Source organism: Aquila chrysaetos, chromosome 12 (genome assembly GCF_900496995.4).
Source record: "Aquila chrysaetos chrysaetos chromosome 12, bAquChr1.4, whole genome shotgun sequence".
Taxonomy (NCBI): domain Eukaryota; kingdom Metazoa; phylum Chordata; class Aves; order Accipitriformes; family Accipitridae; genus Aquila; species Aquila chrysaetos.
Window position 1 is genome coordinate 29,070,995 of NC_044015.1, and position 23,005 is coordinate 29,093,999.

General features: G+C 38.7%; 1 protein-coding gene across 1 annotated transcript in view; it reads left to right on the forward strand.

Annotated features, from left to right (window-relative positions):
• The window catches only part of LOC115349554 (vitellogenin-1-like), a 43,495-nt gene extending 20,975 nt beyond the window's left edge, over positions 1-22,520 (forward strand). Inside the window, exons 19-36 of the mRNA XM_030033976.1 lie at positions 8-193; positions 5,264-5,408; positions 6,985-7,204; positions 8,090-8,259; positions 8,898-9,318; positions 9,484-9,791; positions 9,874-9,930; positions 10,791-11,033; positions 12,091-12,297; positions 13,353-13,495; positions 14,009-14,147; positions 15,335-15,470; positions 16,191-16,377; positions 16,801-16,898; positions 17,504-17,598; positions 17,704-17,863; positions 19,065-19,226; positions 22,202-22,520. Coding sequence (XP_029889836.1) covers positions 8-193; positions 5,264-5,408; positions 6,985-7,204; positions 8,090-8,259; positions 8,898-9,318; positions 9,484-9,791; positions 9,874-9,930; positions 10,791-11,033; positions 12,091-12,297; positions 13,353-13,495; positions 14,009-14,147; positions 15,335-15,470; positions 16,191-16,377; positions 16,801-16,898; positions 17,504-17,598; positions 17,704-17,863; positions 19,065-19,226; positions 22,202-22,320 — 3,196 coding nt within the window. The 3' untranslated portion in view covers positions 22,321-22,520. The remainder of the gene's footprint in view (positions 1-7; positions 194-5,263; positions 5,409-6,984; positions 7,205-8,089; positions 8,260-8,897; positions 9,319-9,483; positions 9,792-9,873; positions 9,931-10,790; positions 11,034-12,090; positions 12,298-13,352; positions 13,496-14,008; positions 14,148-15,334; positions 15,471-16,190; positions 16,378-16,800; positions 16,899-17,503; positions 17,599-17,703; positions 17,864-19,064; positions 19,227-22,201) is intronic.
• Positions 22,521-23,005: the final 485 nt, after the last annotated feature.

A 23,005-nucleotide genomic window follows, 5' to 3' on the forward strand; every position in this document is an offset into this window, starting at 1 on the left:
TTTTCAGCATGGCTAAGGAGATGACCTTTGTAATGGGGATCAACACACACATGATCCAGGCAGGGCTGGAAGCACACACCAAAATGAGCTCTCATGTACCTGTCAATGTCGTTGCCACTGTCCTTATGAAGGAAAAAAATATCAAAATTGAAATTCCACCATGTAAAGATGAGACTAACATAATTACTGTAAGGTAAGACATGGCACTTACTATCTTTCTATGTAGCAATGCAGAGTCTTTCCAAATAAAACAGAACATTTGCTTAGGGATCTTTTCTTTGACTGACAGCTTGGGTAACTGGCAATGATTGGTGTAGTTTATTTATTTTAAATGAAGTGATATGTACCAAAGCTTTGCTTGAAAATATGCGTTACTTCCTGTGGTCTTCACCTGAAAATCCTCTTTAGGACCATTTTTCAGTTGTTGAGACCCATAAGCTGTTTGAAACATAAATGGCATAAAATTTCCATCCCATTACATATATTGGGACTGGAGACACTGGGTAAGATATAAGCCAGCTGAATCCTATCAGTTATAACAGATAACCCATATATATTTGCATTTGGTGCCTTGAAGCATAGAGGTATTTGGTGTTTCTTGTGTTTTTACCTTGTTTCCCTGTGGCTGCCATTTGGTTTTCTTACCTGTTAGGTCTACTTGATTTATTGTCAGTGCATGCAATTACAATACACTCTGGAAAACTGTTGTAGCCAGATGCCAAACAAATGAAAACAGATGGAAATACAAGCACAAGAAGAAGGAGGAAACAGAAAGAGTATTTCCAAGGAATCAAAGCAGTAGACCAAAGCTTAGAAAACCTTCACACACACACATGAAAAAATACTGAGAAAGACAAGCCGAAAATTCATCACAAAGGAAAAAGCATCACTGACAACAGAAATCAGCTATTATACAATCCACAGAAATGTTAAGTTTCTGCTGTAGGAATACAGCCGTAACAAAAGAGCTCGGTTGCTTGATCCAGCTGCAATTAGCATTCATGGCTGCTGGCCCAGAGAAGCTCTGCAGGTCTCCTCAGTTTAGCCACCAGTTAAGCTAATGATTATTCTTTCTTGCCCTTCAATGGTCACAGACCATCCTAGCAGGCATTTGACATCACATCCTACTCCCTAAGATGATTCCTCCACTCCGTCAAATGTGATAGTAGTCAGGTTCTCTGTGCAGAGGAGGGAGGGTTTCAGCAGTTCATAGAGTGAAAGTTAGCTACGTGTAAGCTGCTGGGGCACCACAGCCCAAAAGTTTTGTTCAGTTTCTTGTGAAGACCAGGACAGTCTGCTCCCAAGGTCATCAGGGACAGCAGGCACCTGCTCTCACTAGCTCTCACTGTTGGAGAGCGTGAGGTGGATATTAATGAACTCAATAAGGATGCTGAACTGAGAATATTGGACACTGATACAGAGTTTAGAGCCTCAAGCAGAGCTACAAATGCTAGCAGAAGGATCCTCCCTGCAAAGCAAAATAAAAAATATTTTCCTCCTTTGACTTAAGGGGAAATCAAATCAGACACAAAAAGGGTTAAATGCATTGCCAGAAAGCATAAAGCAAGTCTATCAGACGCAAAGGATTACAGCAGAGGAGTCCAAGAGTTCCAGCCCAAGCCCTGCTCCAGACCCTGCAGCATTATCATCTATAAAGTGAAGTAGTCACTCGGAAATAGCTCTATAATGCCAAGTATATGAGAAAGCTAATACTCACTAGCTAACTTTTAACACCATCAATTTTTCTCCAAAAAGCATTCCTGTTCACTGTTACAAAACAAATGGTCAGTGGAAACCACACAGAGCAATGAAACAGCAATGAGTACAAGTGAAGGCAAAGCAATAACTAGAGAATGTAACATTGAACCACATCACTGAGGAGGTCAAAGACCAAGCAAAGTAAAATCTTAAAGGTATGAAGAGAAACAAGCAGGCATGATAGAGAGAGAAAGGACACATATATATTCTATATAGAATGAGTCAAAAATTTTAGTTTAACATAGACTTCCTCTTCCTTTTGCATAGATGCACCAAAGAATAAAGAACCTATTGAATTCAATATTTTAGAGATATTCTGACACCTTCCCTTGTTAGCTTTAAATTCCCTATTTAAAGAAATGGTTTTAGAAAGCTATTGCTCTTTCATTTGTTTGTGAGCTCTGTTCAAAATATTTTAGTGTTGGGCACTTTGTCTTGATGGTCAGTGGGTTACCTTCCATAGTACCATGTAATTAAAGGTAGTCAGGATGTGATACTATTTTCCCCTTCATCTCTCACATCCAGACGCAGGAAGCAAACAGTCTTCAATAGCATTAAGTTCAGTTATATCCTACACACCACACAGGTTATAACCTGTCACAGCTGTGGGATTTATATAAATTTTCAGGAGCCGGAGAGAAACTCAGGTGAGCAATTGCAGACTGAAGAAAAAAAATAATAAAAACTTTGGTGATAGAGAGATTGCATTCCCAAGACAAATCATAACATTACAGACTCAACTTTCTTTATAGCAAAAATCAGAGCAAAATAATTAATCATACCATGGAGAGAATATATAGCATGTGTTTCAATTCAATCCTATCAAAGTTAAATTTAATTAAAAATAATAGTTATTTTTAAGGCTCTTTTAACATAATTATTTAGTATACGACAGATGGCTACTTAAACATACTTTTAAACAAAATTTACAGGAAGAAGTAAAAATCAAATAAATTTCAGGGAAAATTAAAGCCCTGTGATTAAAGTAGAAATATGGAAATCTGCCAGAGAATGCAAATATATCACATATTCATAATGACAGGCTACTGAAGTATATACATAATCTTGAATAGAGCCTGTATCATGGGGCTTTTCTGCTTGTTTTAACTGTAGGATAAGCAGAAATTGCTTCACATGGGCATCTTATTTATAAGATGAATTACGAAATTACAACACTGTGTACAACATGTATACAGCATGTGTAGCAGAAAATGCAGAAGAGCCAACGTACGCCGTGAGCTCACAAGGCAGCACAGCGTGTTTGGGGACAGAGAAGGGAAAAGACTGGTGCTCCAAGTCTCTGTTTTTATAACACCTTTGCACCAAGGTCAGAAGGATGATACCTAGGAAAGGCAGAAATTTTCATTTCACCACAGCAGAAAGAGAGCTAAAGATCTGGTTGGAGGATTGTCTCTTGCTTCTCATTTATTTAGATACGATGTCATGCTGTGCTTTAAAACCTGGGAAAATGGGTTTTCGTTGAATTTTTTTGTTTTAAACAGACATTGAGCTCTTCTGTCCCCATGTTAGGGATGTACGTAAGGCCACACTCACTGAAACATCAGTGGGCCCAACACAGCTGAATTGCTTGTCCCTTACCCCTGCAGTGAATTTGGCTTGTACTATAGCACAGCTTCTTCTCTCATCCAAAAAATACACTAATACATATTGGAAAATCTCCTTTTTATTTTTTCTCCCTTGTGTGGGATCAGAGAGAACAGGTTCTTTCATACCATAGCTTTAGGCCTTCTTTGTGACTGTTTTTCTTGTTAAAGCACCAGAGCTGGCTCTTGTAGCCTATTTTTACTGTGCCGTGTGATTCTGCAGACATTGACATGTGTCACCTGTGATGCAGCTACATTTGTCTGCTCTCTGTGCTCAACAGAGAGGAATCGATTCTCCACTTTCATTAGGTGGCAGGAGTAGACTATTGGCATAAAAAATACTAAAAAAAAATTGGAAAAGAAACCCCAGGGCTTTCTGCTTGGAGACCCAGCCTGCAGTTCAGTGGTCATTTGAATTATTGAATGGGATTAAAATAAAAGCCATTTCCCTTTTTGTCCCTTTACCCAGATGAGCCATCTGAAATGCAAGTTGATTTGTATTTTCTTTTATCCCCTCAGCTTGTTAGGGAGAATATTTTATTTCAGATTCCATTCTTCAAGGTTCTCCTATCACCCAGCGTGGAGCGTTGCTGTCATGTCCTTATCTAAAAAAAGAGAGAGATGGAAAAGAAAACAAAGCCCACAGGTGACACACGTTTTATTGAGGTGTTCCACATGAAGAGCAATTGTGTGCTTTACAGCGCACACAGCACAGTAGGAGCCTTCAAGAGGAAGAGAGGGCTATCAAATGAATACAAATTCATCTTTCAAATAGGTTAGATTGGAATTGCTCAGGCTAGTACAGTGTGGACCATGTTAAAATACAGACCATTTTGCAGACCATCTTTCCATTCACTGTCACAAAGGCCACCTCCATTGGCAGACCACAAAAGCCCTACCTAGGGCAAGCAGATCAACTTCATGCTTGAGAAACAGCACATGCAAATTTTAAGCTGGATGTTAGCACTGATAAACAGCTAATAAGGTAGAGTTAGCACAATGTTAATAGCTAAGGGAAATAGGTTTTCGTCTCTCAAAAGTGTTCAGCATTCAAGATGTTTCTCTGACCCAAAAAAACCCCTCAAACTTACCACAGCACTGTAAAAACTCCCATGAAGAACATGGGGTATGGAGCCAGGGGGTCAGGATATTTAGCCATGATAGTCTCAGTCTCATGCGGCACCTTATGTCACTCATTCTGCATCCTGACTAATGCTCTTAGAGTCTGCAACACTGGAAACAATGTACTGAACACATTTACGTAAATAAGCTTTTAACCTTCCTACACATCTCTCTGTGATGTCTTGCCAAGCAATGGCCAAGCCATGAGTACCAGTGAATTCAGGTCAAGCTGGATTCACTTACTTTGATGATTTCAGGCTCCTTTCTTTAATTCTGCTTTAACAAAAGTTGCATAGGAAACAACATTCAGTAGCCACCAGTCCCAGGTTGTTTTCTGAAGTTATGACAGTATTTTCCCGAATATAATGTCAAAGGAAATGAGAACTAAGTTTAGCAGTGAACACACAGAAGATGAGTTTAAAAATTTAAAACTCGAGAAGATCAAAATAGGAGACTCAAAAATTTAATAATGTAATCCACAGCCAGCCTTCTAAGTAAGCGGGCTGTTCTTCAAGGTGTTAGGCATTCAGAGATCCCATCAACTGCAACGCTTTTAACCTGTACATGTGATTCTAAAAGCCTAACTGAGCTATCTGCCCCTGAGATTGGTCCATGTCTTTATTCACTCTTAGCAGTCCTTGAAAATACAACTAACAGGAAAGATGCTGTAAATATCTGTAAAGCAATTTGCAAGGTATGATACTTGTTGCTGAGTACATGCTACAAGGCGTTATTCAGTGCTTTATTGATACAGGTTTCCTCTAATGTTTATTCTGCAGGTCTAAGACAGTTGCTGTTACACGAAATATTGGGGATTTGGCTGCCAGTAAGATGACTCCAGTTCTTCTACCTGAAGCAGTGCCTGACATAATGAAGATATCCTTCAATGCAGATTCTGCATCAGGCGAGACTGATAACATCAGGGTAAATTATGTAGTGTCTGACTATTCTTTTGGGTCTTTTAATCAGTGGGACACCGTTTCTTTTCTCCATAGGAAAATGTACAATTCATCTCTGACCAATGCTGCTTCACTCAAAATAAGTCAGGTTCAATCTAATAACACAAATAGCCCTATAGTAACATTATTTTAAAATCTGGAGTGTAATACATCAGACTTGCAGACTTTTTCAAAAGCAAAAGCATTTTCTTTAGTAATTAATTTTACACTGCCATCTACAGGATAGGTCCACAATCTTTAAAATACTTTGCAACCATTATGTAAGCATCACATTCCTGGGGCAGCCACAAATGTTCCACGAGACGCTCCATTGCTCAACTTGTAGAGCCAAATTTAATGCTTATAAGCATCCTGATTCAAGGATGGATGGCAGTTTGTGTGTCAAGTCAAACGACTTCCTGAGCTACAGTTCTCCATAAAAGCCAGTGCAGGCTTTCTCTGATGGGCAGCATTGTGAAGGCATCATCATGACAATTCATTCAGTGAAAGACTGACAGAGGTGAGGAATACACTGTCCTGTTCTGGTTTCATTGTTGTCCTGCAACTCTGAAGGGTTTTCAGATAAAATAAGAGGCAAACAGAGGATGAGTACAGGGCTTTCCTATGGAGAAGTCAATAGGCAAACATACTGGCAGTGAGAGCAGTTTCCAGTATCCTGGAACAAGCAAAGTTCTTCTGCTTTGTGCCTCTGTGCTGCCCTTCCTGAAAACTCAGCATTCCACAGCTATTCTTAAATGAACAGCAACTGAAAAATTCCACTCACTGGAGCATTTCCCAATATTGTTAGAATTTCCTTTGGAAAGAAAATACTAGCATTAAAATTCCAGTTTTTCAGTGGGGCTCATACAAGTTTAAAACCTTGTGAGACATGATAAACTGAGTAAAAAATTAATTGCAAACCTGTATTACATGTGAAATGAAAGCTTGTGATTATGTGTCTTTAGCTATTTGCTTCGTTGCTCCAGGAAATCATAGTTTTCATTTCATGGATTTGATTCTAATTTTAATTAATTTTAATTTGTTCTTCTGCAAGCATTGCTTAGCACATGTAATTCACATAGTTTTGAGGGGAAATTTCTAACATCTGATATGCTTTGACCGTCTAGTTCATACAGTCTCACATTCATGTCAGACCTCAGCTGAGACAGAATTTTCATAGACATAGATGAAGGTTCTGTTGTTTGACCCAATCAAAAATCAAAGGAAAGAACTCCAGTCAGTCTAGAGCACACTCAGATTTATCAAAAACCTAAACTGTCTAATACTCCAGGAAAACAAAATTAAATATTTAGTATTAATTTGTGATATAATTTTCCATTCTTATAGCCTGAAGCTCTTTTTACACTAGATAGTCTAATCAAGTCATTCAGCTGATAATTTTGTCCAATTGAAAACCAAGTTGTCCTATGTCACAGCTTTGCTATCTCAAATAAACTGCTTAATTCCTCCTGCAGAATACATGTAACTATTACAGAATCATAACATGCAAGTAATCCTCTTACTGTTGTCCAGTTTAACTTGACATGTGTATTATCTAATAGGGCAGACAGTCTGCAGAAGATGTTTCATCAGGAAATTCCTTTTCCTTTGGACGCTCTTCTTCACGAAAAGAGCCATTTGTTCAGTCCAAGTGCTCCAATGCAAGTACATTTGGGGTTCAAGTGTGCATTGAGAGGAAAAGCGTACATGCAGCATTTATCAAAAACATGCCTCTTTATTACCTAGTTGGAGAGCACGCCCTTAGAATAAGCCTCAAGCCGGGTAAATACAACTGTGCACAAAAAAGAAAGTAACAGGTGGGCGGGTGGGTGGGTAGGGGTGTGTGTATATACACATATATATTTGTATATGTACATACATATCTTTTGTATCTTAAGTACCACTACAACTACCATTAGACCTACCAGCCCTGCCAGTATTGGCAGCAGACTACGCTTGTAGCAGGAATCCCTTTCTCCCCCACTTGTCTGAACAGCAATTTCCTACCTCTCCCAGCAATGCCACTCAGCATGGCCAGCGTCAAGCAGAGCTGATCTGTGCCTGCAGAGTGTGTCTGATGCATCCTGAATCATTGGATTTGGGATGCAAGCACAGAGCAATTGGACATGGGCAACAGATCTGATGCAGTGTCCTGTAGCTACACTCTAAAAACCCAGCCTCTTAAAGTGAATTATGGATTAACCCTGCCAGGATCTAGTCCTTAATGTCTTAATCCATGATCATAAGAAGTAAAAGCACAGCAGGCCACTGAACCTAGGTCTCCTAGTATCAAACTAATGGTCTAACCATTGGGTCATTCTTTACAATTCAAGAGCTGAGCCTCAATTCCTCTCTAATGCCTAATTCACTATCCCATAGTGTTATCTAGTTACACAATCCAATTCACTTGACTTAAATCTGCTGATCGTTCTGTTTATTGGCTTGAAAAGAATCTAGTATCATGCTAATATTTTAAAATTTGGTTATTGCCAGTATGTGCTTTAGCTATTACAGAAATTTTTTAACAAAGTTGCTCAATACCAAAAATAATCACTGAGCATATTTTCATTTGGGGAAGAATGGCTAAACAAATTATAGCAAAAATTGGCTTATTCTATTATTCAGTTGCTAATACTAACAGTAATACTCATTGTTGGGCAATTTCAGTTTACACAGAGGCACCTATTGAAAAAATACAAGTCACAATTCAAGCAGGAGACCAAGCTCCTACAAAAATGGTACGTTTAGTAACATTTGAAGATCCAGAGGCACAAGTATCTTCCAGAAAAGAAGCAATTAAAAGAGTGAAGAAAATCCTTGATGATACTGATGACCAGGTACTGCTGTAAAAATCCACTTCTAGATTTGTGGGAGACATTACGCAAAGCTTAGTTATTTATATTTCTTTTACTAAGTAGCTTCCTTTGTTTAGATAGTATACAAAAATTGGAAAAGACAGGCTTTTAGGTACACAAGTCTTTCTGCAGGTCTTTTGTTTGCATTCACCTCTTCTGCAGGTGAAGGGCATTAGAAAGAGCAGGTTGGTTTTCTAGGTTTTTCTGAAAATCTCTTCTAAGACACAAAATAGCTGTTGTGGGCCCAAAAGGTAGTCTGTTCTTTTCAGTTACTGCAACTGTAGCAAAAAGGTACGACACCTACTTACACAACTTGCCCTGAGATAGTCCCAGCTACAGCACAGTCACTACCAACCTTAGTTACATGTAATTGTATGACCAACAATTTCTACACATGTTCATTAACACAAAAGGGTTTGGGATATTGTTTTACTTATGTGTGGGTTTAACACATTATGAATTTGCCTTATTGTGATGTATTGCAAGAATGCTGTCAGGCGTACATCTTCTCTTCTAAGGCAGCAGAGAGATTCATAGCTCGCTCTGTCTGATTTTACTTATAGCCTTCTGCAGGAACACAAAAAAAATAATTTTGTTTTTCCAATGGTACCATTGACTAGGGGACAAGAAAATCCAGAAGTTCATCGTCCAGTGCCAGCAGCAGCAGGAGAAGTGCCCAGAGTACAACGAGCAGCCCCTACAGCAGTGACTCTGACAACAGAGCATCACAGGGAGGCACCCAGATAAATCTGAAAACGAGACCATCCAAAGCCAAAGGAAAGAAATTCTACCCCTTTGGGGACAGCAGTGGTAGCAGCAGTAGCAGTAGTGGTAGCAGCAGCAGTAGCAGTAGTGGTAGCAGCAGCAGTAGCAGCAGCAAAAGCAGTAGCAGTAGCAGTAGCAGTAGTAGTGGTAGTAGTAGCAGCAAAAGCAGCAGTAGTAGCAGCAAAGGCAGTAGTAGCAGTAGTAGTAGTAGCAGCAAAAGCAGCAGTAGTAGCAGCAGTAGTAGCAGCAAAAGCAGTATTAGCAGTAGCAAAAGCAGTAGCAGTAGTAGCAGCAGCAAGGGCAGCAGCAGCAGTAGCAAAAGCAAGGGCAGCAGTGGTAGTAGCAGTAGTAGCAGCAAAAGCAGGAGTAGCAGCAGCAGCAGCAAGGGCAGCAGCAGAAGCAGTAGTAGCAGCAGCAAAGGCAGCAGCAGTAGCAGCCCAGGTAGCAGCAACAGCAGCAGCAGCAGTAGCAAAGCATCTGGTATAAAGCCTAAGGCTAAGAAGCAGTCCAAGACCACACCATTTCCACGAGCCAGCGCTGCTGAAGGAGAGAGGAGTGTCGGTGAGCAGAAGCATAAAACACAGAGTAGCAGCAGTAGCAGCAGAAGCACCAGCAGTGGTACCAGCAGCAGCACCAGTGAAAGTACTCGTGCTTCCCATCGCCACAGCAAATATGACAGACAAGCTGAGAAGAAACGTGTCAAGTCCCAATTTAACGGTCACAGTAGTTACAACATTTCTACAGAATGGGTAAGGTTTTCTAATGCTTTACTTCTGCTAGGAGGTGATCCTTACTGAGCTGTAGTTAATAACTTCTTTTGGAATTTTGCAGGAATATCACCTTCCAAAAGTATATCGGCTCCGCTTCAGGTCTGCTCGCATCCATTGGGTAGGTCCCTTATTCAAGTGCACATTCCCATGGTGGCTATAGTTGATATGATCAAGCATATTACTGAAGAGCTTTGTTTGGTTCATTTCACTTGAGCGTTCCATACTGTCTGATAACAACATTGACAATGGCCAAAATAAGCAGATTTATTACTAAAATACTATTACACTACATCTTTCTGTTGTTGCAGCACTTGCAATCCTCAAATTTGGGTCAGGACACCTTTGGGCTAGATGCTGTACAATGTAGCCAAGCTAAGTTAACAAAGATGGTGGGGGAAGTATAGAACAGCAGGATCTTATAATGGGAATAGCTGTGTCCACAGTTCTTACGCAATTATGGCAAAATCTTCAGGTATGTGGATTGTATCAGAAACCAGGCTCAGTATCCATTACGGCACAGAGGTATTTAAACTACATATTAGAAGTACGATAATGTAGTGGCTTTTGTAGGTGTTACCTGTAAAGTTATTATGCATCCTGCTTGTGAAAGAGGAAGATGATTTACAGTGTTTTTAATTAAATCGTAATCTCTTTTTTATTTCTAAAAAATATGGATATATTTGACGACTTACTAAGCATCAGCTTTTATTTTCCCTAACGTTAGACCTGGACAATGTGATGTTGCCATTTGCAATCATTGTCTATGCGGCCTTCCTATCAGCAGAGGGGTCCGGGTGGATCTGAGGCACATTCCTACCCAACATGTTTCATGTCTGCATATGATAATAAAAATAACACTCTAGATATGTTTAAGTCTGTCTGTTGCCTATAGAGGGAGGCTGATAGCTCTGATACTGATGTCCACACTGTAAAACTAGAGGCCACGTCACAGCTTTTTCACCCATTTTTGTTTCACAGCATCCAGATGGTAAGATATCAAGCAGCTCATCGTCATCTTCCTCTGAGTTGGGAAGCAGCCACAGCAACAGCAGCAGCAGTGGCAGGAGCAGCAGGAGCAGCCGCCCAGGCAGCACCAGCAGCAGCAGCAGCAGCAGCAGCAGCCACCGCCATGGAGAAAATGCTGGCCACAGCTCAAGGAGGAGTCACCCGAGCAGAGGAGTCAGCATCCACCACAGCCGTGGGTCCAGGCTGACGCGTGAGGTACTACTGACTGCGTGGAACAAACAAGTAGCCGGGCTCTCGGTAGATGTGGTGGCACGCTGACCAGCTGAGGTGGTTAGGCTCAGGAAGTACGCTGCGAGTAGAGTTTGTACACTGAAAGTTAAAGTCCGCTGAGATATTTCCCCCCCGTGAAAACATTTTTCCCAAATTCTCTTGGCTTCAGGGGTTTGTTTTCTGGTTTCTTGGATATGTTTTCCTTCCTTTCTAAAGGTGTTTGCAGTATGTGAAAGCCTGGATTTGGAAATTATAAATATTGAAGGGAATGGGGTTCTAAGTTAAAGGGGAAAGAATTTTCTTCTTCCTATGACAGCCCAAAATGCAAAATAAATTGCATTAAGGTAAAAATGAGGAGGAAATAAATAGACTTCATTTAAAGATTTTTTTTAACTTAAGTCCACCTAATTACTTTTAGATGTAGACCTGAAGTCATGAGTGCATGCAGAGTATAACTAAAATCAGACTCTCCATGGTTATTACTGGTTGGTAAATGTAAAGTCCCATTAAGCACAGATCATCCTTATCTTTATTACACACTTAGTATTCTATAATTGTACTGAGCAAAGGTATCTACATAATAATAGAACAAATGGCTCTGCAAATGCAGGAGATGTCTATGGGAACTCTGCTAGTAAGAAGGATTTCAAAATAATCAGTTGGCATGAAGGAGCTGTAGTAGAGTAAAATACATTGTGAATGTGTATCCTGCTATGAAGATATCTAGTACATACTGTAGGCAGCTATTTGAAATATTAAAATAATGAACAAAATCTTACTACATGCATAAAGATAGTTTGGAAGAGTCTTGGATCCCTTATCAAAACAATCATGTCTTTGAAAATTCCTGGTAGTAATGAAATAATCAAGATTCCAACCAAATTTATCCTTAAATATTGGGGATATAGAAATACATACCGCAAACTAAACTGATGAAGGACGAGGGCTGCTTCCTGCTATCAGCACACATAAACTGGACTGTAGGGTCTCCAGTGAATAGACAGAAATACTTAAGCACAGATGGTTGGGGCTTGTTTTTCAGCGCAACTTCCTGGGAGACGTAATTCCACCTGGCATTACGATTGTGGCACAGGCAGTAAGGAGTGACAACAGAAATCAAGGTTATCAAGCTACAGCATATGTTCGTTCTGATGCTGCCAAAGTTGATGTGCAACTAGTTGTGGTTCAGCTGGCTGAAACCAATTGGAAAGCATGTGCTGATGCTGTAATACTGCCTCTGAAAGCACAGGTAAGCACACAGGCAGCTTTGCCCAGAAAGACATCTAAAAAGCCCAGAGCACCTGCTGATTAGGAGAACTAAACAGGAAAAACATACATATTTTGAAATGTTTCACAAAGTTCGTGAAATTTCAGAAAATGTTCCCATCTTTTGCCAGTCTTTTGAATTAAAAATAAAATTAAAAAAATAAAAATAAAAAATAAAAAATAAAAAAAAATCCACTCAAAATCTGCCAAAAAAAAGATATTGACTTTCAAGATACATCAAAATATGACCAGTAGAAGTATAAAAAATGTTTGAAAAATTGACTGCTTCTTTACTACCTATTTATTATTTGCCCTACCATGGTTTTCTTGTCTGGAAATCTGGCTGGTTTTTTCTATACAATTAATTTCAAAAGACTCATAACTTAAATGCATTTGAAATGTTGTATTTCTTAGGATTTATATGAAAAGATGGAAAAAGTAAAGTTGGGTAATAGATTGATGCCTGAGAGAGCATCATAAATGAAGGAACAGGTCTTTCCTTTTCTTTTTTTGCGTCTCCCTGTGCTGCACTTCCCATGTGCCTTTTAACAGAAGAGATCTTTGCAGAACAATTTACAAACCTCTGCTTTTCACAGCTGCAATTAACAAATTCAGCATGATATTTCAGTATTGAAAAAAGCAGGGTGGGGTTCAAATCAAGAGGTATTGGGGAAGGTTAATAGAAATTAAAGTGCAGTCGTCTTCTAGAAAAAAATACATATTGATTATGAAGTTACCAAGTCTAAGGAAATCTCAGGAAATTGTGACAAACCTGATGTTTCAGGGGCTGCTTGGAGGCAGGAACATGTGCATGTAGTTCTGCACAGCCTAGCAAAAGTTTTTTCTATTATGCCTCAGATTTTTCCAGATGTAGTAAAAATTTCTCTGTGAGCCTATTTAGAGCAAAAGAAAGACTTGGAAGCATTAAGGATCAATGTGAAGTTTCAGGAAAGAAGAAAAGCTTGCATTTTGAAATGGTCAAGGGTGGTTCTGTGATTCTTTTCTGAAATTCGGGTGACTGTTTCCCTGTTCATAAAGGCCAGACTGAGATGGGGCAAGGAGTGCCGGGACTACAGGATAGCAGCCATGGCTACCACAGGCCAACTGGCGAGGAAGCCGGCTGTGCAGCTGAAGGTGCAATGGGGAAATCTTCCATCCTGGATAAAAAAGACAAGCACAGGGTATGTAATTTGGTCTTTCCTAAGTTGTTAATTTGCCTTTCTTACACTAGTTGGCTTTATAAAAACACTAAAAGAATTGGATAAAATTTTTCAACCCAAACATGTTTGGGGGTATTTTTGGATGGAAAACACAAGTTCAATGGCACAAAAGTATTTTGTGAATCTGTTCTACTTTCTCCACGTTTCATATTAAAAGATATCCCCCAAATATTTAAAAACTTGACAGGCTTAATTTCATTTTCGATATTAAATGATTTGATATTTCAGTTCAAAATGCCTTTTTTTTTCTGAAATGCTCTTCTATTCCGTCTCAAAAAATAACCAGTTAAAATGAGCTAAATAAAACCAATGTGTTTCCTCTGGATAAAATCAACCATTTAATTTGATCTAAAGTATTATTTCTTTGACTTTTCAGTTCTTTCTGATTTTTCAGAACTGCCACTAGTCCTCATCCTCCCATGACTGCTTTTGCTCACCTACCTGAGTTGTTTGTCACATCTTGTTTATATCTAGATTCATGCAATACATTCCTGGTGCAGCACTCATGTTGGGCTTCTCAGAAGCACATCAGAGAAATCCATCTCATGAATTCATAGTAAGGGTAGCTGCAACATCTCCACGAACAATTGATACAGTAATTAAAGCTCCTGGGGTACGTGTCAATTTTTATTTTCCTTTTTCTTACCTTGAATGGATTTTCAACTAATAACATTTTGATGCTAAATGTAAAGGGGAAAAAAAAGCAAAACATTCCCCTTTAGAGAAGGTGCTATATACCTGACTAAATTACATGGGTCTTGAAATACATACAAGAGTACTCTTGATTTTTTGCTGCTTTGGTGCAATAAGTTGAATATCAGACTGTAGTCAAATACCTTATTTCCATGCTGAGAACAGCACTTAGGCCCAAATTGTCTCAAGTATGACTGCTCTGCACTCACACCTTTATTCATTTTACCCAGTGTGACTAGTTCTGTGGCATGCATAGGGGTCTCAGAGCAGATAATGGAGGCCTTGAGAACACCTCGCCCTCCATTGCAACCATGGACGGCATCTATCTGTGTTGGCACTCAAGTCCCACATCTGCAGCAACCATGCTTGATGAGACAGGTCCATCAGGTTATGACAGCCACAAATACAACTCTGCCTTAACCAAACTGCAGTATTTAGTTACACTGTCAGAGCAGTTTGCACAGGCTGCATCTGAAGAATCCTACTGATTAATTGGTCCTTGTCCACCAAATCCCTATGCACTGCTTTGAAAAATTTCCCCTATGGATCTCTGGCAAATTAATAACAGCTAGCTATTCATACACAGAGAAATTAGTGTGTCTTTAACCTTCCATGGTGCTTCAGTATTGCAGGGTCTTTAATATATGATAATGAAGAAGTAGGCACACTAGGCATTAATTTGATTCTCTTGGTAAATGTAATTTGTAGCTACAGTGAGGCATCTTACCCCAATGTTCATCATGCCAGTTTTCAGCTTGTAATGGATGCTGTTCACTTTTCCAGACACATCCATCAACTTACTCAGTTACTTAACTTGTTACCTTATTTTTTAAGAAGTGACTTAATTATCACTTAAACTTCATCTATGTCAGTTGCTTTCTAATGTCCTTTACAATTTCTCAAAAAGTCAAGAAGTGTGACTAGAAAAGACAGTGATTCCTCACAAAAGCTTAAGGTTTGGGTGCATCCTGGGGAGACTAACACAAATGCAGTTGTATAAATACATCTTCAAGACATTTTTTTCCAAGAGTCTTTTTTTGTTTGCAGTCATATCTTGAGCAATATGGTTCAATTTATCTTAATGTATTTTCATTTCTGCTTTTTCAGGTAACACTTTACTATCAGGCACTCCGAATACCATTCACTCTGCCCTTAGGCCCATCTCCAACTTACAAGACTCGAGATATCACTGCCTGGAATTTATTTCCTGAAATAGCTTCACAAATAGCACAAGAAGATCAATGTAAATATTACTTATATGCTTGTCTCATGAATAAGCAACGTTTGCAGATCCATCCTCTGCCATGACTGGGCCTTGCTTTTCCTTGTAGTGGTCTTATAGTGAAGTATAGCATCTCTAACCCCGCTTCCTCAACAGCTCATTCCTTCACTTAGAAGCATGTTTGCTGACAGGTGAAAGAACAGACTTCAAACTGATGTAAATATTCAGTGTTCAGGAATCACTACTATCTGCAAGGACTAGAGGTTGTCTTTTGCCCCTTCTAAGAAGGTGCCATCTCTGCATTGAGAGGCATCAGATGGTGGGTACAAGACAGATCATTTATTTTCTGGTCTCTTTATTTTCTTCAAAAAAGAGTCATGTGAGTCTTAGCTGGTTGGTCCCTAGCCCTTCTGTGGGCAATGTGAACTACTTTTTATAATGGTTAGTTACTATTTTTAGTTTCTCAACAATTTGGTACGTTTTAGTCCTTGTTAGCTTGAGTTTTGTGTTTAGCGTGTAATCAAAATCAATATTAGTATAGTCTGTATCTGGTAGTTATTCTGTAGTTCTATCCTGTCCTTACAGACTCTGGCAGCATTGAAAGCTTCTGCCAAGGAGATGATGAAGTTTCTTTCCTGTTTGCTGGGTAGTTCGATCCCATAGAGGTGTCTTTCAATACTTTGCAGCAACACGTATGCTGTTTGCCACATCTGCCATTTCTTTTCTGGTTTTGTTTTGCAGCCACATGTGAAGTCAGAGAGGGAGATTTCAAAACATTTGATCGCTTGAGCCGTACATATTCTTTCAATAAAAACTGCAACCTGATAGTGGTCCAAGACTGTACTGAACACCCAAAATTCATCATTACTACAAGAAAGGTTGATCCTCAGTCTTCCTCAAGAGAGGTTCACATAAATACAACCTCAGCGTAAGTGTGGTTTATCCTGAGGTTTCAGGAATTAGGTATAAAGTTTCAGGGAGTTAGTTGGGGGATGGGAGATGTCTAGCTCCTAGGTGAAACTGGTTTGCAATCAGATATTTGGGGAAACACAGGATTTCCAGAAGGAATCCTCATCGAGACTCTTTGGTTTAGTTGCTCTTGTCTTCAAGGCACCATTGTCTGATAACATGCACATTAAGTCCCCACTCTGTCTTTTCTTTAAATGTTGAATCTCAAAACCTAATGTCCCAATGAATTTTGGACTTTGGAAAGAAAACAGATCATTCATTCATTCATTCAAAATTCAGATATTCAAATTGGTTCTTTCCTAGCTTTGGTCACAAATATCTCTACTTTTCACATTTTAAATTAACCACTAGTTTCTTCTTTTTTTTTTTTCTTTTTCTGAAGGAACATCACAATCTGTCCTGCCGCAAATTCATCTCTCCTTGTAGCATGCAATGAAGAAACAGTTCTATCACACAGTGGAGTTTCTGAGTATGAAAAAGGTAAGCTGTGATACCCACTTTTCCAGGACTGACCTGGAAATTAAATACGTTCAAGATGTTTTTATAAATTCCACAGAAAAATCTCAATGTAAAGAAAACACAAGCGGGATTAATTCAAAGAAAAACTAGAGACTTTACTTTCTTAAGATTTATATTGACTTATGTTCCTCTGTCCTATAGTATATACGTTCTTACTTTCCTCCAGCATAACTGACAGGTAAATAAAGCCCTTTCTTATATATATGGTATGTACAGGTTGGTGATTGTTTAGAAAAATTTCTTGTTATAGTCACAGTTAGATGCTTTGGTTCAGATATTTAGCTGGAGCACCACCAATGTCCTTATCATTTTGAGACTTAGCAGACTGGATATGAAAGTCAATTCCAAAATAGGGAACAGCAGTAGGGTATTTTTACAAATGAAGAGATAATTTCTTCTATTTTTGCTTTCTCTCTCCACAAAAAAAAAAAAAAAAAAATATTCCAACTGTAGCAGCAAAATGACCATTGTGAAGGAAAATGCATTATGGTGTATTTTGTGCTACTCAGTTTCTCCATTAATTTGAAATTAAGCAGATCACCTTATGATTCACTATCTTTTTACAGACAATGTTAAAATTTATAAAAATGGAAAAACAGTTAGTGTGGAAGTTCCAACACACGGACTGAAGAATGTGACTTTTGATGGTGTGATCCTTAAGGTATTGGGCTTACTTTCAAGGTTACTACTTTCTTTCTGTTTAGTACCTTGGCAGTGTAACAGACCAACACTTCAGTATTCACTACAAAGATGTGCTATTTTATAGGTTACCGTAGCTTCATGGATGAGAGGAAAGACCTGTGGAGTTTGTGGAAATAATGACAGAGAAAAGCACAATGAACTCCTAATGCCAAATCATAAGCTGGCACACAGCTGTTCTGCTTTTGTTCATTCATGGATATTGCTAGAAGAAACCTGCTCTGGTGGTGAGTAGCTCTGAAAACACTTTATGCTTGGGGAGAATATGATTTCACTTTTCCTCTGCCAATAGCGAGAAAATATTTTTTTTAAAAGCATCAGATATCTTTTACTTAGAAAAGACAATAGCGGTATATATCCATTTTAACTTCATTAACCACTGACTGTTTAAAACACTGCCTGTGAATATAGGGAATATATACTACAGCAAAAGTCTTTGTCTCATGTGCAGTTCAATGTTAAATAATTGATTCTACTATAATTTCTTATACTGAGTAGCTTTTTTCTTGGAGAGACAAAATCAGGCCTAATCTTGCTCCCACTGAAAAAAATGTGATTTTCACCACTGAATCAAAGCCGTTTCAGCTGTTGTCTGCAGCCTTAATTTACTCAAACAAGTTGCAGACTATGAATGCAGTGTCAGATCTTAAGTTTATGTAAATTTTCAGAATGCACAACAAAGTTTCATTTTTGTTCTGCACCATCTGAGGGTGCAATCTCAGGGAAATATTTAGAAATACTGCTAAAGTAATAGAGCTTCCTCTCACATGTAGCTGGAAAAATAATGATGGCCTCCCTTAACATCAATACAGTTTTGTTTTGTAGGTCTCCATTTACCTTGGACCTGAGATAACTTTATTGAAGTTAATGGTTGTTTTCTCCTTGACTTCAGTGGCAGCAGAATTGTACTTATCTGTGTGTCAGGAAACGGAGTCATAGCTGGGATCCTGTTAAGTTACATTATACCTTTCTAGTGAGATAATTGCAGCATTATAAAAATCATCCAATACAAAAATTATCCTTGATGTTATTATATAAATGCTGCCTTTTTTTTTTATCCATTCACTACAGTTGACATTTTTCCTAATGCAATGAAGTAGCCATTGTGCTTGCAGTATCTATTCTTAATAGCTTTCAGACATGAGAGGTTATTTTCTGTGTATTATGTAGTTCTAAAAAACTGGGTATACACGATTCCGTTTGGGTTATATTGTGCAATTAGATTTTTAAAATAGCTCCCCTTTCAGACTCTTTCCTCTAACCCCCAACTTATTATCATCCTACCTCGATAACCTCGCTACTGTGAAAATGGTTTGTCAGGCACCTGTGTTTTAATAAAAGCTGAAGAGAAAATACGGACCTTTATTATTGCAAGGATCGATTGGGATTTATTTCTACAATTTTAACTACCTTTCCTTTTCCTCTTAGGGTGCAAGCTGCAGCGCAGTTATATGAAGCTGAATCGAAAGCCTACTATTGATGGAGAGGAATCTACGTGCTACTCTGTTGACCCAGTACTGAAATGTATGAAAGACTGTACTCCAATCGAAAAAACTTCAGTTAAGGTTGGCTTCCACTGTTTCCCAAGAGGTACAATATTTTTCTCTCTGTGTCACGTACTGTAGGAGCTCTGTCAGAGCACTCAAAAGAACAAAACACAGCACAGCCACGCACAGACCTGTATTGCTCTGGCTCCTCTCTGAGCTGCTGTTTTTAATCCCATTAGTATTTGCTATAACCACTGACAGTACTGGCCAGCTAAAAGCTAGTTTAGATGATGGCAGGTAGCATCATCTGAGAAAAACATTTGAGGTGGTAAAAGGGGCAGCAGTGATCGATAAAATTTTTTTCACGTTTTCAGGATCTCCATAAAGTTGAGATAAGCAACAGTGAGTCCTTTTATGCACATTACAGCCTGCAATTTTGTGAAGACCAGGTCAAGCCGGGTGGTTGAAAGTCAGTCAAGTAGTGTGACATGACTGCTGTGATTAGGCTGCCATGCTATGCCACTGTGCAATACATCAGCAAAAAAACACATTGCTGAAATGTTCTCTAGATTGTTCCAAAAAAAGGTTTGTTTTTGAAGGTATTTTATACAGACACAATCGTGCCCCAGATTTTTAAAAATACTGGGCCTTTTTCTGCTTTCACTTATACCAATTTGTCATGGATGTGATGCATTGTCTAACACAGGTTCACACTGAAGTTATATAAGCATGAGAGGAGAATCCAACCTGGAACATACAGATATTTCTGGTGCATTCCTTCCTAAATCTTTTAATGAGTTACACAGTACATATATACCTTAGAGGGAAACCTACCATTAGGGAGTATCTACTGAAGTGTTCTGTTCTCTGTGTTAACCATTGTTGGCCAAATCCATTGTTAGCTGAGATAATCCAGTGTAGTTTCACTGAAGCCAATGGACCCGTGTTGAATAATACTGGAGAGGAACAGAGTATTTTATGTCTGATTTTAAACAACATCCTATGTAGAACTTTGCACTTTGCTCATGTTATTAATACCTGCAATGAGTATCTGTCTATAATAGTCAACCATCTACAACAGCCTATTCAACAAGTAGCACAGAGAGAGTGCTAATAGTTTTCTGATGGCTCCCTGAGATGTGAATAGATGCATCCTTTTATGAAAAGAAAAACCCACCCTCAATAAAAAAAACCTTCCAAAATCTTGTCATATCCATGTTTCACAGATTTCTTTTGTGTGTCCAAGTCTGTATCTCTGAAATGTCACCACCCCAGGCCACTCACAGCCTCAGAATATTAGGCTATAATAAAGCTGTCTCATTCTCTCACAAAAATGTGTGAGAAAAGAGGAAAATCAGAAAAAAAGATATGTTAGTTGTCACAGCCAGTGCTGCTTTTACAGCAACTGCTGGCTTCTCTGGTTCATTTACTGAACCAGAGACTGGGAAGTCTGCTAGCAGCACTCCTAATCAAGGGCTTTTTTATTTATTTTTCCTGAGGAGAAGGAGGAGGAGGGGAAAAAGGAGGAGGAGGAGGACGAGGACAAGGAAGGGAAAAGATGCCATTTGTGGTTTTTTTAGCAAGATGATTGCTTTTCCTCAGGCTAAGGATCAATAGGAATACAAGGCCAGCCCTTAAAAACTGTTCTTTCTTTCTTTGTTCGATGACTTGGAGAAGAAGAAGAAACAAAATTCTCATCTTTCTCAACCTGAGAACACATATTTGCATACACTGAACAAAGACCTTTTCTCAGCTCTTTATATGAGAAGTCAGACCTGACAGTCTGCTGTTTCAGAAGAGAGGGACCCCATCACTGTCACCAGTGGAGCAAGGATAAAATGAAGTACAAGGATGCACAATTTTCCCTGTTGTCCTCAAATCAGTGAGACCGTAGTCTTAGGATCTTGACTGAGGCAGATGTCACTCCAAGTTTAAGCCCACATATTGGTTCACATTTCAAACAGGCCACAAGCCCTACCCATAGGGGTTGTAGTTACTCAGCCATGATCCAGTTTGCCGAGGGATATACTTCCTACGCAGATATGAATATGATCAGACCCACAGTGTGTCCAAGAGTAAGAGACATAACAAGCATTAATGTATATAAAAAAACAGAACTCAGACATTTTACAGCATTTCTCATTTCACAGCTTGAACATATTATATATTTTGAAAAAGCATCTCCAGCACCTTTCTGGGAAATATTTATTATCCAGTTTATTATGCAAAACCTGTGCTTCAGGTTGGACAGTAATTTAGCCAAAGAGAATGTTAGCATTTCAGGAGATAAGTGACTGATACAACCTGAACCCATACAGTGCTCTCCAGATTTCCCCGTGATGAGAGGTGGCAAGTTATAAATGTACTGTCCAACTGAGGGATAAAACAAATGGAGGTAAAATTATGAAAGCTTTACCCATTCTCATTACACAAACTTAATCTGAATGGATGTCCTAATATTCTTCCAGATGCAATGATAAACCTCCAACTACCTAAGAATATTTATTGGGAGGATGAATATCATTATTCCATTTAGATTATTTCAGCATTAAGGGATATGGCTTATTCAAGCTGCTGTTGATAAAGCAGTGTGGTAAGGTTAATACTGCAACTGACAATGCTCTGCCAGATTTCACAATATATGGGAAACTTTAATTAGAAGTTTATGAACCTCTGAAAATTCTCCAAAGGGCTTATCCTTCAGAATGAACTTCGACAAATAGTCAGCTGAAATACACAGTGATATGCAGCACTAACATAAAAAGAGAGATTGCTGATGTGTATTGGTATGTGGTGGTCTTACATAGACGGTGGCTACCTCCAGCACTTTTACAGCCGCCTGCCTGTTGTCTTTGTGCTTCATGAAATGTTATTCATTTTGGTTTTAGGGAAGTATTATAGTAATTATATCATGGATGAAAATCCTGCTCCAAGTCAATGAGTCAGTAAGATGTCAGTTGTGGGGGCAGGATTTCATTCTTTACTTGATGAGGGAGTTGGCAGCCATCAAAACAGTGTTTCCTTGAAATGTGTTAATTTGCTTGATGTTAGTTAACAATGGCTTTGCTCTTCTGACAGATACTGCTGTAAGCCTGCTGGAATGGCAGAGAAGCAGCGATAAGAAATCTGCATCTGAGGATGTTGTGGAGTCTGTGGATGCTGACATTGATTGTACCTGCACTGGCGACTGTAGTTAAGCTAAATGCTTTAGTGTTGTGCTATAGACATACTATACAAATAATTGAATAGCTGGAAAGATAAGAAGGGAATGTAATAGCTGTAGTAAAATATTTAAAAATGTGCTTGAAGAAAATAAGCCTACTGCACTGCATCCAAAGTCAAAAGCATTAAGTACAGTCTGCACTGCTTAATAAATATGTTGTTCATTAAATAAGTATTCATGTGGTCTCTCTATTTTTCCCTATCAACAAAACAATCAGACCAACTATAATATTATCCAGAAATTCTGCTTCCTTTTATCTGAAATATAATTACAGCTGTCCTCTCTTAAAATTATGTTCAGTAGGTGATGAAAGGAAAACATCATTACAGCTACTGCTAACATTCCATTGTGCAAAGAATTTCATATTTAGCATACTAAAGACACAGTAAGCATTTGTTTTCTTTTATGTTTTCTGGTAAAGAGCAAAGTCTGTTCTTGGAACCGTTCTGCAAAAAAATACATTTTACTCCCAGCAAGACCATTAGCCTTAGTACATTCTACAAAGGAATGAATTGGACTGCTAAACTCCCACTGTAGCTTTCTAGAGAGCTATAGTGTGTGACACAGTCCCCATTTTCATTTAAATTTCAATGGATGTGCTGTTGCTTCATGAGCTAAAGGTATGAATAGGAACTTTTTTTTGGTTTACCATCTCCTAT